The 15292-nt window shown below is 38.7% G+C and overlaps 1 protein-coding gene across 2 annotated transcripts in view; it reads right to left on the bottom strand.

Annotated features, from left to right (window-relative positions):
* The window catches only part of cnksr1 (connector enhancer of kinase suppressor of Ras 1), a 28097-nt gene that overhangs the window by 10109 nt on the left and 2696 nt on the right, over nt 1-15292 (bottom strand). The window contains exons 3-9 of one of the 2 annotated variants that reach the window (XM_085342823.1): nt 14179-14381; nt 13953-14037; nt 5565-5606; nt 5315-5434; nt 3400-3459; nt 338-406; nt 26-151 (exon numbers count right to left, since the gene is read on the bottom strand). In XM_085342823.1, coding sequence (XP_085198949.1) covers nt 26-151; nt 338-406; nt 3400-3459; nt 5315-5434; nt 5565-5606; nt 13953-14037; nt 14179-14381 — 705 coding nt within the window. Of the gene's footprint in view, nt 1-25; nt 152-337; nt 407-3399; nt 3460-5314; nt 5435-5564; nt 5607-7796; nt 11840-13952; nt 14038-14178; nt 14382-15292 lie in introns of those variants that run through there. The other variant, XM_085342824.1, reaches the window with a different exon arrangement.

Raw genomic sequence — 15292 nt, 5'->3', positions numbered from 1 at the left:
GAGGAGGATTTTAATGAGCCCGGACCTGTGTAGAGATGAGCGGGGCTGAGTTGTTGCGTTGCACTGATCCAGGGATCTTCTTCAAGACGAGAGTCACCCCACTGGGATTCTCACGCAGCTTCTTCACAAGGTTAACTCTGCTCCAGCCCACCTGAGGCAGCAACACCGATGGTTATTTCACCGTGAAGGTTATTGTATAAGACACTCAGACTTTGCAGGAGGAGAACTGTCTCAGACTAACAGGACCACACACACACACACACACACACACACACACACACAAATTTATAGTGCAGAGCATTAGGCCCTTAAGTGCTGTATGTACGGTATCACTCACCACTATTTGATCATTGACTTGGATCACTTCATCTCCAGCCAAGACCTTCACGTAGGCATCAGTAGAGGGCTGCAGAAACAGAGAAAATCAACACAATCAACACATCTATATTTGGGTTTAAACAAACCAGATATAGATTTCAGCAATTACACGATTTGTTTTTCACAGACAGCGGCATAAATTTGTAATTGGCACTTAAAGTAGTTTGTTTTATTATGTTTTCTTGTTGTGTGATTTTATTCAGCCTTTGTGAGTCGGGAATAGGGAGAGTTCTGTTCTTTGTTTGGATGTTAGATTAGATACAGTATAGTATTATATTATATTCTGTACTATATTATTATAGTATATATATTATACAGGTGCAGCGACACATTGTGCATTTCTATTAATACTTGTACTTTTATTACATATTCCCCTATCCCCCTCCCACTTATATATGTATACTTATATATATACATGTACACCACATATAACATAATAACTTTAAAAAACACATATAAAAATGCCGAACCCATCTAATTTATATATATGTATATATACATATATACATATATATACATATTATAATGCAAAAGTCTTAAGGTTTACAATTCTTCAACACAACCTGAACTCTTGTAATTTCTTTAAGCAGTCTTCTTGAAGGACATTCAAAGCTCATCTTTAGATGTTTGCATGTTTTAGTTAACTTTTCACCAATTATTTTGTGAACTTAAAAAAATAAAAATTAATAATAAAAAAATTAAAATAAAATAATAATAAAGAGGTGCTATCTTTACTTTTAGTACTTGTTTATCTTGTAAAAAAATCGCTGATGAAACTTTGACGGACCTGTTTATTGAGACTATTGAGAGTCAACTTCTTTCAAAAGTTTTAGTTTTTATTAGAATATCTGTACTAACTCAGACTAAACTGTGCGTCCTGCATATGTGCCTCCATGCAATAAAAGGCTAAAACGAATATCGAAATTAATAAAAACTCAACAAAAACTAAACATTTTCAAGCAATAAAAACTGAACTGAAACAAGCAACGCAACTCTGGAAACTAACTCAAAGTGGAATAATAAAAACTAATTAGAAACTACAAAACCATTATAGCTCTGATACACAATCACAGTTGACCTGTTCACCTTATCTCCTTCTCCATAAATTTCTAACTTGCATTTATCACTCCATAAAACCGTTGATACTGATGTTCAGTCCAACTCTTGTGTATTGTGGTTTACTGTAACGTTGAAAGACCTTCAGAAAACCAGGAGAACCATTGATCAAAACCACTTAATTAGTCTGGCTCCTTTGGAAGCTATCTATAAAGTACATCATCTATGTTTATCCTGTAATGTGTATTCAAGTAACCAGACAGAAGTTGTGTTTATGGCTTCCTATCCTGGTACATTTAATTCAATATGATGTTATCAGTTTGTGAGGAATATTTCAACAAATTTCCATAAAATAATGTTTAAGGGTCAAACAACTAGACAGAAATCTCAATATATGGACACTCCAATAAATTAAATGCATACAGCATCATATCTGTGCAAAAATCAAGCATTGCCGACTATGACTGAATAAAACTATAAATATTGTTTGTGACTGCATTCATAATATAGCAAATTTGAGACTGAATTCGACATCAGACAGTCTGCTGATATTGTGAAGGTCGATATTGTGATTATAAGCCAAGGCCCTGTCTGTGCAAGGCAGTGCATGGATCCTTCCCACATTCATGCAGTTTATCTGTATTTGTGGACAGTGGCCATATCTCTTATTAGCCGTCAGCCACAGCAATGTTACAAGTAGCAGGGGAGCCTTTGAGGTTGACATCATGGAAAAATAACATCTTCATCTTTCTGCCCCTCTCCTCCTCATCCTTTCACAAGCCCTTCTTATTTTCACTCATAAACACTCCCTCATACATTTTATAAGCTCCCAATACAAAGGATCTTTGGCTTTCTCAGAAATTCGTTCATCTGCGGCGCATCCATTAGATGATTTCATTTTTCTCAGAGAAGCTTTTATCCACATCAAAAGCCAAATGGTTACAAAGTAAAGCTAATGAAGTCCACTATTGTAATGTAATGCACCACATGTACCAGATCTCCCTGTTGTTGCCTCCAGTTTCCCGCTCAGCTACAGCCGGTGTTTAACTGAATATCTGACACACATAGGAAAATCCTGTGAGTCACAATGTGTTATAAACTTGTTTACATCCAGTCTTACTTATGGTTGGAACAAGCAGCCTTGTAGAGATTTAAAAATAAACAGTATGCCAGTATTTGCAGCACGAGGACTGATATTGGTGTCAGTTTCGGTGACAGCGAAGCAAGGAAAGATAAGCCAGCAGCTAAAAATAATACCTCACACAAAGTACTTCCAAGGGGATTTCTGCCTGGTAGAGAACTAATGTTTCCACAAGAAATCGATGAAAATCTTAATTTTATACTTTAACTGTGCAGATGAGAGGATAGCCTGATTTAGATTCTGCATGTGACTTTAAAAAGGAAAAAGAGGATGGTGTAGTTTTATGAAATCAGATAAAAGTTTCTTTTTTAGAAGAATCAAAAACAAGAAACCAAATGATGCTCGTGTTTTATTTTTGCTTTTCACAATTGGAAATATACTTCCAGTTCCTTCTAGATAAGAAACTCAGACAGACTTGTGCTATTCTGTCCTAAGCAGAACAAAACCTTCTGATAGAAGAAGTGTAAATGAGTATGAAAGTGTCAGCTCCTGCAAAAATATCTGGCAGAGCTCAGCATAACACGACGCTATCATAATGATCCTTTTAAAGCAATAAATCCCATCTGCTATTTTCCTGCACTTGTAGCCAATCAGTGAGTACACATATACATGAGTACATGTTAACAGAGCTGGTTAAGAAATATAGAGGCACTGTAAAGAATCTGCACGGGGCTCTTGTAAAGAGACAAACTGTTGACAGGTTGGTTTGAAGTTCACGATAAGTGGCTTGCTTACGAGCACTTGTGAGGCAGCGATGGTTAACAGTGTGTGGTTTGATGGCTGAGTCAACAATGAGGAAAGAAAAATAAAGGCGAGAGTCTGACCTCAGCGGCAGTTCCAGTCACGTAGTGGTTGCTGGAGTTGGTGGATGTTATCTCGATGCCCTGAAAGAAAGCAAAAAAAAGGAAAAATGTTACGTACTTTTCCGAGTGATAAATTTATGAACTTTGCCACACAGAATGTTAATTTTGCACATCGCTGAATCAGAATGATTCACCGTAATGGACAGATAAATTTACTGCGTCTTCTTGCCGTCATTATCAGATTATGTACATAAAGATATTGGTGTCAGCCTCCACCTGTCATCTTGCTGTGACTGATCATTTTAATATAATGGGCGTATGGGGAGACAAATAATTGCATTCCAGAAAGCCCTGATCACATAATAAATACTTATCACGACAGAAACTGTGGAAACATGAATGGAGTTGATCCATTTTTGACTAAAAAGCTCAAAAGTGATTTAATAATTAAAAGGCACATCAGTGCTCACATAGTCCTCTTCTACTCAGTTTGAGCTTTATTACTGCAAACCTCATTCACCCATTCACGTACACATTCATAAAAGTACTTTTTTTTTTAAAGCATGTGCACTTTGAACCTAACACTCACACACTCACATGGATGCATATGGGAAAATTCTTGGTTCGGTATCTTGGAGACTGGAAGAGCAAGGAATCAAACCACCAACCTTCTGATTAGTAGACGACCTCCTGAGTCACAACCACCAATAAATCAAATTATTACATTTATAGATACATTTAATAATTAAACGCACTGTAGTTTGGAGTAAATACGGTCCAAGTGTGGATGAGAGTGATGACTAAAGCATAATGAAAGAGAGAATTGCAGAACGCAGCAGTAATTATCTGCCTTTATAATCAATGAAAGCTGCAAACAGCTTCATTGTTCAATAAATGTTTTCAGTGCTTAGAAATAAATAGTCCATTTTAATAATATGCTTAGAAAAAGCCATATTTAGTTTCTTTCTTAAGTCCAAAAAATATAAATCTACCTATAATGAACACTAGGAGCCAGACTGAGTCACTTTCTCTTAGTCATGTACTGCAAACAATTTGTTTGTTACTGACAGAAATGTGAATTTGAGAATTTATTTTTTTGTGTGCTTTGGACTCGTGTGCACGTCATGACTTGAGCGGGTATACGTCATACTGGCTACACTGAAAGTGCATAAATCATCATCCTTCCTGTCCCTCACTTCCCTTGGTTTCTCTTTTTAGTTCTCGTTACTCTTTAATCTGTCGACAGGCAGAAAGCACTATTGCTGACGTGCTCCAATCAATTTCCCTCCGTCGAGGACAATCAGTTTTTGACGCTCGCTGTTAAGCACAAATCACAAAAGGGAAGGAAATTGGTTAAACGCATTTCTCTGTAGGGATTAAAATGAAACTAAAGGGACACAAGATTACGTAAATCACAAACAAAGATGAGAGCTGTAATTTTACTACTTGATGTTCTGACTTGGAGGAAAAAAGAGAAGAAGCGGCACAAAAAGTACACAACTGAGATAAGGGTTCTCGTGAATCTAATAGGAACAGGTACAAGGAGAACCTTGAGTTAGATGGAAGAAGTGGTGATGATGATGGAAACCATCGGGTAATGATGAAGACAGGAAATGAATACTGAAAATAAAACAGCGAGAAAAAAGTAGGACAAAAAAGGGAAGTGAAGAAACAGAGAGATGAGATTTGAAAAGTAGGAGACATGGATGATTAGGAAAGTGGACCAGAGGAAAAACTTTAGCGAGTGAGGTTTAAATTCAAGAATGAGTATAAATAACTGGATTTAATGCACTAAATCTAAAGTTACCTTACTCCTTTTTAAACATGTACACATATGTTTTCCTTTGTGTGCCATTAGAAACAATACGTCCTCTCAGGAGTTCTAAATTCAATGAAGGCAAAAATTCTACAGTTATAAAGCGAAAGATGTCTTTACCAGCTGATCACCGGGTGCCACGGGTATCAGTTCGACACTCTCTAGCTGAGCGGTGTGATTGAGGAGCGCTTCGGGGCAGCAGTTCAGGATCTCGTCACAAACCGCCACCAACTGACGGCACTGAGGAAAGAAACACGTGCCATTCAGAATATCTCATTTACTTCATAGTAAAACAAAGGACAGCAAAACAGGTTAAATTACTCCAAGGCACAATGAAACGGACGAACATAGAAATAAGTGAGAAACTTACGACAGAGATGATGTCCTTTTCTTTTTCGTAGCCAGTGCTGTTCTGTTGGATGAATTAAAAGAAATGATATGAGCAGAAGGCTGACCAAATGACACCCTGTAGCCTATGTACGACATGCTAATGTTATTGATTTGTGGAAATGGGACAGTTTGACTAAAAACCCATGTCCCATTTCCTCTTCACAGCATGAGTCAGGAAGTGAAAGGCCTCGGGTTTTTAGAGGACACAGAAGCATCCCTGGAGATCTTTAGTGTGTTTTTTCTGGCTTTCTACAATGAATGAATGTTTGCTCTTCACATACAGACGAGTCAGTTATCTTTGGATCAGATCTGCACAATATTCTTTTAGAGTCCACCTATTCTGTTGTGTCATCCAGTTTTAAGCTTTATCTAATTTTTTTCCTGTAATTTTATCCTTGGCCTTGATACCATGATGGCAAACAGGCCCAAAAGGCCCCACACTGTGCACTTAAATGGCACATTTTTACCACAGCAGTCTTTATGATGATTCTCATTCACCTATTCAGCCATACTTGGGGCTGCGATTGGTGGACAACCCACTGAACCACATGAGCCACAGCTGCCCCTATGCCCATGCTGATATTCAGCTCCCCTTTCCTATGCTAAACGAAATGAGTTCTTTCAATATAACTGAAACTTTAACAATTTAAAAGGTCCAGTACTCGTGGGTGCACAGGATTTTTTTTATTATTATATTATAAAATTTGCAAATGGCAGACTTATAAAAAGAGATATTCCTCAACTCCAGCCTTTTATTTGATTCGCGTCAGCAGATACGTTTTGTGAGGAGAAAATTGAAAATCTCTGACGAATATCAAAGTGGCCTTGGCCTTGTTTGCGCTGTTTCATTTTTCAGATTTCTTGGCGTTATTACCCAGGAGTTCACATACTGTACTAAACAGTACACACTCTGCTAATACATTTCTATCCAGAGTGGGTAACACACTGATTTGTTGCTCATAACTGTCACGCAAGATGAACCCATCTTTTAAGACAAATGCTCTCGTTTACTGTACAGGAAACATTGCAAACATTATAATGTTAATGTTACAAACGGATCATCTAAACATGCACACATGCACGCACAGACATACACACAGTCAGTATCACAGTTACTAGAATTCATGCGACAGATGTATGTTGGCTAATCTCTGGTTTCTGGGATGAGGGTGTTAATAACGCCTTCCTATGAGCTTTCCTGCGAGGTAGCTGAGTAGTCCCGGGAGCTAAAGAAACAAGCAGAGGCTTTGAACAATGGAGGACAAATGAGGGGTTAAAGGTGAATAGGGCATATGTTTGCACACCATATAATATTCACTGACTCGTCTAATGCCACACACTATTACTGCCCTAAGCTAATTTGCAATGGCCAGCGATGTAATGGGTTACATAAAGGATTGCAAGGGGAAACTAATCCCTGTGAAATGTAGCAAGGGATCAACAGTGAACACGGATGGATTTCTGGGCTAATTAAAGGCTGCGACACAAGGCTGCAGGGAGAGGTACGACGTGATTACTGGCCAGTTCAACTGGTCCGCTTGTGCTTGTGTTCTTTGTATGCTGCTATTCCCCGTGGGGATTACTGCATGAGAGTGGCTGCAAACTGTTATATACACCAAAACAAACCGATAAAGATTCAGATATTCAGATCTTTATTTTGATCCCTACTACGGCAACAGAGTCTTGTCATGGCACATTGCTTGTGAGTTAGGGTGCTAAATGTGTAATAAGTTTGTTAGTTGCTCAGGCTTAAATCACAAAATAAACCAAAGAAAAGATGCAGAAAGCAGAACATCAACGAGTGCCTTGTCCTAAAGCACAAAAGCTGCATCATGTGTAAGTAAGATGCGAACCAAAGCATTATGATTATCATATAAAGGCATGATCAAAGCATTAGGAAAAAATAGATGCAGCGCTAATTTAAGCCATTTGCAGAAGTTTTACATGTCCCTCAATACCACAAGAAAATTAAGATAATCGCAAGAGGCATCTACAGCCATGCTAGAAGGCTTGATACTTTCTGCAGGGACATTTCACAATAATCTGTATAGCATCATTATTAACAATTGGCTTCAAACAAACAAACACAGCTGAGTTTTTCAGATACTGCCTGATCGCTCCCTTCACACTGATGCCTTCAGTTTCGTAGTTATGCTCACAGAATATGTAATATTTACCAAAACACATCCTTATTACAAACACAAGGACTCACCACTGCATTAGTTATGATGTGGTTGGCTGGAGATTGTTCACTGTATCTCTCTAAGCTCCAATAGTTACCAGCTACGCTCCTCCAAACAGCTTTTTTATGTCCAGAAGTTTTAGATGGATTTGGGGAAAACAGCATTTTGTTTGCATCTTTTAAAATGGGATGCTCTGCACATAGACCTAAACTTAAACAAAGTTTTATCTACTGCTGAACTTAAAAGCATCATATAAAAGAATGTCCCCAAAGTTAGGTGTCATTTTATTCTTGAATGACTTTTATGTCCATGTTGTCCAACAAAACAACACAAAACAAAGACAAATCCTCTGAAAATCCTAGAGAACTGTTGCTCAAGAAATGCAAGAAAGTCTGCTCCTTGGAAGCAAAATATAAAGGCATTATGGATGGCTTAAGACTTTAATTTAACATATTTGAAGAACTTAGTTTGTACAAATCAGTGCTGTAAATAGCAACAGCAGCTGCGGTTCTAATTTGGTGCCACCTTTCACACACATTATCTGTTCTGCATAAGGTTCTTTCCTGTAAAAACTCTCACCATAGCTTTATAGAAATATGGTAAAAATAAAGCCAAACCAACGCCTCTACTTTCTGTTGTATTTAAAGTCACGCCACAGGTTATTTCCCTTCAGCAATGCAGTCTGTTCTGCATTCTTTTCTAGCTCTGCCAGAATAGGAAATGACACATCTCAGGTGGGCGACAGGTACAGTTGTGCCGTGAAACTCAGCTGGGCGTGGTGGGAAAACAAAGACCACAAACTAACATTTCTCACTGCTGGTATCACACTAAGAATCAATTACGGGCACCAAAACTGTATGCATGGGCGTGTTCGTGCATATAGAAACAATGAATCACCCCTTTCTAACATAAGTGAGCATTGAAATTACGAATAATTATTACAAATCTATAAAAAGAATATGCGAGCTTGTCTGTGGTAAAGACCTGACAAAGAAAGAAGCAGAGGAGAGGAAATGAGATAAGACGTAAGGGGTGGGAAACATTTAGTTTTCAACAGCATGTTGTACTGTCACTCTCGAGTTGAATCAATTTTAGATCGCCATCAACAAAAGCAGAACAAGATGCCCACAAAACTGAAACAATGAAATTGATGCAGGCCTATAAACTGTGACTTTGCCAACAAAACACAGCAATGGCACTCACCAAGTTTTGAGCAACAACAAGTTTATTCTGCAGCCAGATTCTCAAGCCTAACCTTTAACATTACTCCAACTATAATAGTTACAGATTAGCCACAGTGTAGACATCAATAAATGGTAGACAATCCCAGTTAGGAAGAGCAGCAAACTTTAAAAAAAGAGACACAAATCTTTCTTCATCTCACCTTTAATGAACGAGAACAGTAGTTTGTGCGTCGCCGCACGGTTCTGCTGCAATACTGCGCTTAGTGTTGTGCCAGCCTGTCTTAAAGATGCTGTTGTGCAGCCAGTGCTTAAAAAACCTAATCTTGATTCCTCTGTTCTTGCAAACTTCAGGCCTATTTCAAAGCTCCCCTTTATGTCCAAAATTTTGGAAAAGATTGTATTTGTTCAGCTGCAATCTTTTCTATCTGGTCACAATGTTCTCGAGAGGTTTCAGTCTGGTTTTAAATAATAATAATAATAATAATAATAGATTGGATTTATATAGCGCTTTTCAAGGCACTCAAAGCTTTTCATAGCACTGAAACTGCACTTTTAAAAGTCCTTAATGATCTTTTACTAGACTCAGCTGTGCTTTTGGATTTGATACTGTTGACCACAGCATCTTGATCTTTCGGTTGGAGCAATGCGGCATCAAAGGCACTCCAGAGTGGTTCAGGTCATACCTCTCTGATAGGACTTTCTCAGTGAAGATTGGAGATTTTACCTCTTCCACAGCCTCCTGTACTTGTGGTGTTCAGCAGGGTTCTGTACTGGGGCCAATTCTATTCTCTATCTATATGTTGCCTCTGGGTCTTATTTTTAGGAAATATAATATTAGTTTTCACTCATATGCTGACAACACTCAGATCTATCTTCAGCTAAAGAGAAACAGTTCTGCCTCCCTAGAACCTTTATTTCAGTGTATTTCAGTGTTAAGGCCCGGATGGCCTCTAATTTCCTGAATTTCAACAAAAATAAAACCCAAGTGATCGTTTTTGGACCAAGTTGCAATTCTAGAACCTCACATTTTAATTTGCGCAGTTTAGAACCGTTTATCAAATCGCATGCAAAAAATTTGGCGGTTATATTTGACAATAAGTTCACCTTTGAGAAACAGATTAGTTTAGTTGTACAGCGGTCTTTCTTTAAACTGAAGCTTTTATCCAAGGTGAGATCTTTTTTGTCTTTTACAAACCTAGAACAGGCAATTCATGCTTTCATCCTATCACAACTGGACTATTGTAATTCTTTATATGTAGGCATTAGTCAGACTTGTCTTGCAAGGCTCCAGCTGTTTCAGAATGCCGCTGCTTGTCTTTTGACACAAACGAAGAGAAATGAACATATTTCCCCGGTGCTTGCCTCACTTCACTGGCTCCCTGTACATTTTAGAATCAATTATAAAATCTTATTTGTGACTTATATTGCACTGAATGGACAGGCCCAGGGTATCTGTCAGACCTACTGCAGCTTTATATGCCCCCTAGAGCTCTTAGATCGGGTGATGTTTTGCTTTTGGCCACACCAAGGTCGAGGCTGGTTCTTAGAGATGATCGTGCATTTGCGGTCGTGGTGCCTAAATTGTGGAATGATTTGCCTCTCCGCATTAGACAGGCTCCTACCCTCAGCCTTTTTAAATCCTATCTTAAAACACATTTCTACTCACTGGCTTTTAATACTGCATGAGAGTTATTTACTTATTTATTTGTTATTAGCTGTTTGGCATTGATGTTAATTGATATTGCTATTTTATTGTGTGTTATTTTATTGTGTAATTTGTATGTTTGTACAGCACTTTGATGAACACCACTATTGTAATTAAAAGCGCTATATAAATAAATACATAGAAATAAATAGGAATAGTGCTGAGCTGTCTTGTCTTGTGGATCATGGTGTGTGTGGCCCGATCAGGTGCTGGGCTAACTTTGGAACAACATCCTGTGCCTTAAAGCTGTTTGCTCCATAGTTGTCTAGGAAACAATGACACGCTTTTATGTGGGTGTAACATTCAGAAAAACAAGAATGGGCACAGCCATGCATGGGCACACACACAACAGGAGGCTAAAACCAACAACAAATGAGATGACAGGAATGTACAGTATGCTCAAACATGGACTGTTGATTGGAGGCTGTGCAACCTATTACAGATCCTTAAAATCTACCAAACTTTACATCAAAAGTCTACACAAGATCTCTTGAGACAGACCTCTGCTGCCTCAGCACGCATGTTTACATACTTGGACTACCCCTGTGTTAACCACCAACTCACAGACTTGCTATAAAAAGACTGGAAGACATAACTATGTTAGATCTCTTCCACTCCTGTTGCTCTTTTCCTTGTTTTGTTTTTTTTTCCATACCTTTTTCAAATTCTGGTCTTTTTGGGATTTCTCTTCTGCTCTTGTTTTTTAACCCTAAAAATAACACAAGCTATAGTTTGACAGCTCTCATGCATGATGACTTTTTCATCCTCTTGCCAATTCATCCTGAGTCTAATTCCGGTGAGCAATAAGATCCCAATGCTAATTTTAAAGATGAAGTAGTTGTGTCCTACAATTCGTTTTATACAACAACAACAAACTTTATTTATATAGCACATTTAAAAACCAGTGGTGTACCAAAGTGCTTAATATTATATTATTATGTGTCTGCTTTAAAACACAAGATTAAAAAATAAAAAATAATTAAATAGATAAAAACAAAAGGGTGTACAATGCCTCTCGTCCTTTGACAGCTCAATAGGCTCCAGCCACCCTGGGCATAGTCCTTCAAGAGTTAAACATTAAAATCTCTTGAGTAACACCTTCACCTTGATGTTCTCATGTGAAAGGCACTATTAAAAGTCTGACTGTTGTTTTTCCAGAAGAAATGGAATTCCAGTTATACTCACGTACCGTTTTATAATGAATTTCCTCAGTTCATCGCCACCAATTTCCCTTCTCTGTCCCTCTCTCTTTGCTTGCTGCTTGGCTGCTTCAAAGCAAACTGAGCCTGTGCTACTGTGAAAATCAGACCTGACAACTTTAGTGCGGCATCTTCAACGACACCAGCTGACTACTGACCCCGAGCACCCTCGGGGTGAGAGAAAAGAAACACGCACACACTTAAATATACACAAGCACACAGGAAATAAGACTCCTTTTTTGATGCAAAGGATGTGGTTTGGCTTCTTTAAAAGCCCTTCTTTAGAAAAGACGTCATGCTAAAGGGTGGCCTCCTGACAGGACAGTAAATGCCACAGGGTGGGGTGTGTGATACCAGCCGAGCCTGAAGCAAAATCTTTGAAAATGCTAGTCTGTATGGATGCTTTTAGTGATGCTATGCTGCTAATGCGATTGCAGCAGTACAAGAACGTGTGCACACACGCTGCTCAAAACTGACCTTACAATTGATCTGCCAAGAGTTTTCTATCAAAACCGTTGATATCCAGCATTTATACAATAGATGTGGCTGATGTTTAAGAAGAGGAACCTGAAACAATAGTCATCCTGTTTTCTGGTTAACACATAAGCCCACTAATAATTTCCTCACATGCCTCTGACCTTACTTCACAGAATAGTCTCAGCAGCTCTGAGCAGTTTTATATAAAATAACACCTAGCTTTAAAACACCTGATTATATTCAAAATTTAAAAACAGGAACAAACAAAAGCTCGCCGATAACAAATGGTGATCAACCGGACAATGAAAGAAAACAACAGGGGACAACGCTGATTCAGCTCATAGGATCAAAAAAAATCCCTTCAGAGTCAACAACTAAAATCAATCTTAAATCCATGCTTCCTTCCTTGCCTGCTGCTCACTGAAGCCCATTAGGGTAATGTCCTGTTTTCTAGACCCCAGAGATTGATTTTTAACTACACCAGCAGAAAATACACTTGCTTTTATATCTAAGTGTAGGTATTTTAAGCATTCAAGCAAAGAAAAAAAGAAAAAAAGGATCAACATGTGGAGAGTTATCCAGTTAAAGAGATGAGAACTCTACCTGTTGTGGTGGGCAGGTGTCCAGGAGCTTTAAATAAACCTCTCTAAATACTCAGAGTTCTCTTTCAGCCACAGCTTCTCTCTACTGCTTACTGTCTCTGTATCTCTCGAATTATCTTCCATTCATGTTATCGCTGGAGCTCCATTTTCTTTTTCTCCTCTTCTCTTCTCAACTTCTGTCAGGCTATTTATCTCTAATGTCACCACAGTGCCCAGCTAATAACTTCTCTCTGCTTGTTGCTCTTTGCAGCGCGTCTATCAATCCACACTCCCTCAGGAGTCAAAAGTCATTTAGTAGCGGTGGTGCAATCCCTCTCTCAGTCTCCTCCCCTTTCTCTCCCATACCCTTTGCTTCCCACTCAGCTCTTCCCCCCCTCCTTCCTTCCCTCCCACAGGCACAACAACATATCCAGGCCTGCCTTTCCTGCTACCTGTGAGCACATTTCACCCACCTTTACATGTATCCTATTATAAATATTCTTTCTCCCCACCGCCATTTCTCTCAATCGCACCCTGCCGGGGTAAACACAGACCAAACCAAGCCGTTCATTTTGCCAGCCCTTTTAACCTAAGCGTCTTCAAGTTACAGCTGCCTCCAAATATGCCAGGAATGTAAAGATAAAAATTGCATTACTCGGGCTAAACTGAGGAACAGGGAGTGTGTTTGTGCTTCTGGCTTGCTCGTTTGGGCTTTTTGATTTGAAAAATAAATAAATAAATCGCACAACAGGTTGCAGTTCCCCTTTGGAGGTTTATAGTGTGCATGAGAGTGCTGCTGGAAACATTGTTCAATAGTGTTTGGTTCCTCTTAAAAGTATACACTTTGTGTGGACTCACGAGCACATGTGCTGTGAAGTACTTGTGTTCAATTCTCTGTATTGTAAGAGCAGACAGCTGATAAAAAATATATATTAGTATATATTATATATTAGTTTGTTTGGTTTCTTTTACTGCAATAATGCCATTCACAAGCTCATGCTGAGACTTTGATGCAGTTATTTAGAAAAAATGGGCCTACCTTGTGCACAATGTCTCCCAGCTCTTTGCAGTAACTGAATATGTTCTTGGTGGTGGTGTATGTATTGAGCTGGGAATATTGATATCTGAAAAGAAAATGATTGCAGTTTATATAGAAAAAACTCTAAAAACCAGAATATGCTTAAGAAACAGCAGGGGACCTTCCTGATTTACAATAACTTCAAATTTTAAAAATAAAAAGGTTAGCTTGCTTTCTGTTTACAGACCTGTTGAGCAAAGAGAAGAGGCCTTTGGCTGAGGCGATGAGTTCCACTACGAGCTGCAGAATTGTGGGAGTCAGCTTGGTAGTGCTCCGTCCGTCGTAGCTGTTGAGGCGCCAGCGGGCCTGGATGCCCATCTGTAGGCTGTGAGCAACAGCGCGGTGCTTCTCTATCAGACCACGTAGGTTCTCACCGCCTATACCATAGGTCTGGACACGCACAAAAAAAAACACAAATCCAACTAGTACAGTGCCCTTTTCACTCAAAAAACAATGTGTTACATTAATGATGTTGAATGTTTAATTCACAACACCCCTTCTTCGTTTCTACTGTCCCTTTACAGTTAACACAATATATCGCTTAAGATACATTTGATATAGTGTTCACAACATGTCCCTTTGACTCTGAACTGGATGGAACCTGCTGTGTGTAGCACATCGGCCCCCCGCTCTCTCGTCATTTCCTGTCGCTTCTATTCGGTGTATTTTTGAACAAAGCCAAAAAAAATGCATCTAAAATCCTTAGAACACAATCCTCAGCATGTCATTTCAATATAGCTGTGGGGAGAGAGTTCAGAGAATTCATTATACAGACTTTTTTCTTGGTATTGTAGCATGAATGCTCAGCAAAGGCTGTGCGACCTGCACAAAATCCAGCATTTCTTGTTGATGGAAAAATGTGTGTTGTTTCCTGTTTTGTTTTAAGATATGTGAAAAAGTGACCATGTAAGTTACTGTTGTCGAACATTTACTACCAGCATGACAATTGAATTGTTTATTACCCAATCAGACCTCTCAGGTCATCAGGTGCAGAACCAGAATTAGATACAAGTGTGGGTGCTTTCAGTTTCTGTGGTTTTTTTCTTTGGAACAAGCTGCACGTTCGTCTGACCTGAGGTCAATTACAACCGTATCTACATTCAAAGACAAGCTTCAAACCTTTTATTCTCACAGGGTTACGCTTCATGACTCTGTGTATGTATATTTTATATGTAATCTTTTGTCAAGGTATTGATATTGTGTTATAGCACAGCTGTTATGAAAAAATGCATGTCTGTTTTAGATATTTTAGCAATTGTCTGAGCGATTATAAAGAACCATAATGAGTAATTTAAAAATTC

This window comes from Diplotaxodon limnothrissa, linkage group LG19 (assembly GCF_057381915.1).
Source record: "Diplotaxodon limnothrissa isolate DT_005_m linkage group LG19, D_limnothrissa_male_GT1.1, whole genome shotgun sequence".
Lineage (NCBI taxonomy): Eukaryota > Metazoa > Chordata > Actinopteri > Cichliformes > Cichlidae > Diplotaxodon > Diplotaxodon limnothrissa.
Note: the sequence above shows the minus strand (reverse complement) of the source record. Positions and strands in the feature narration are given on the sequence as shown.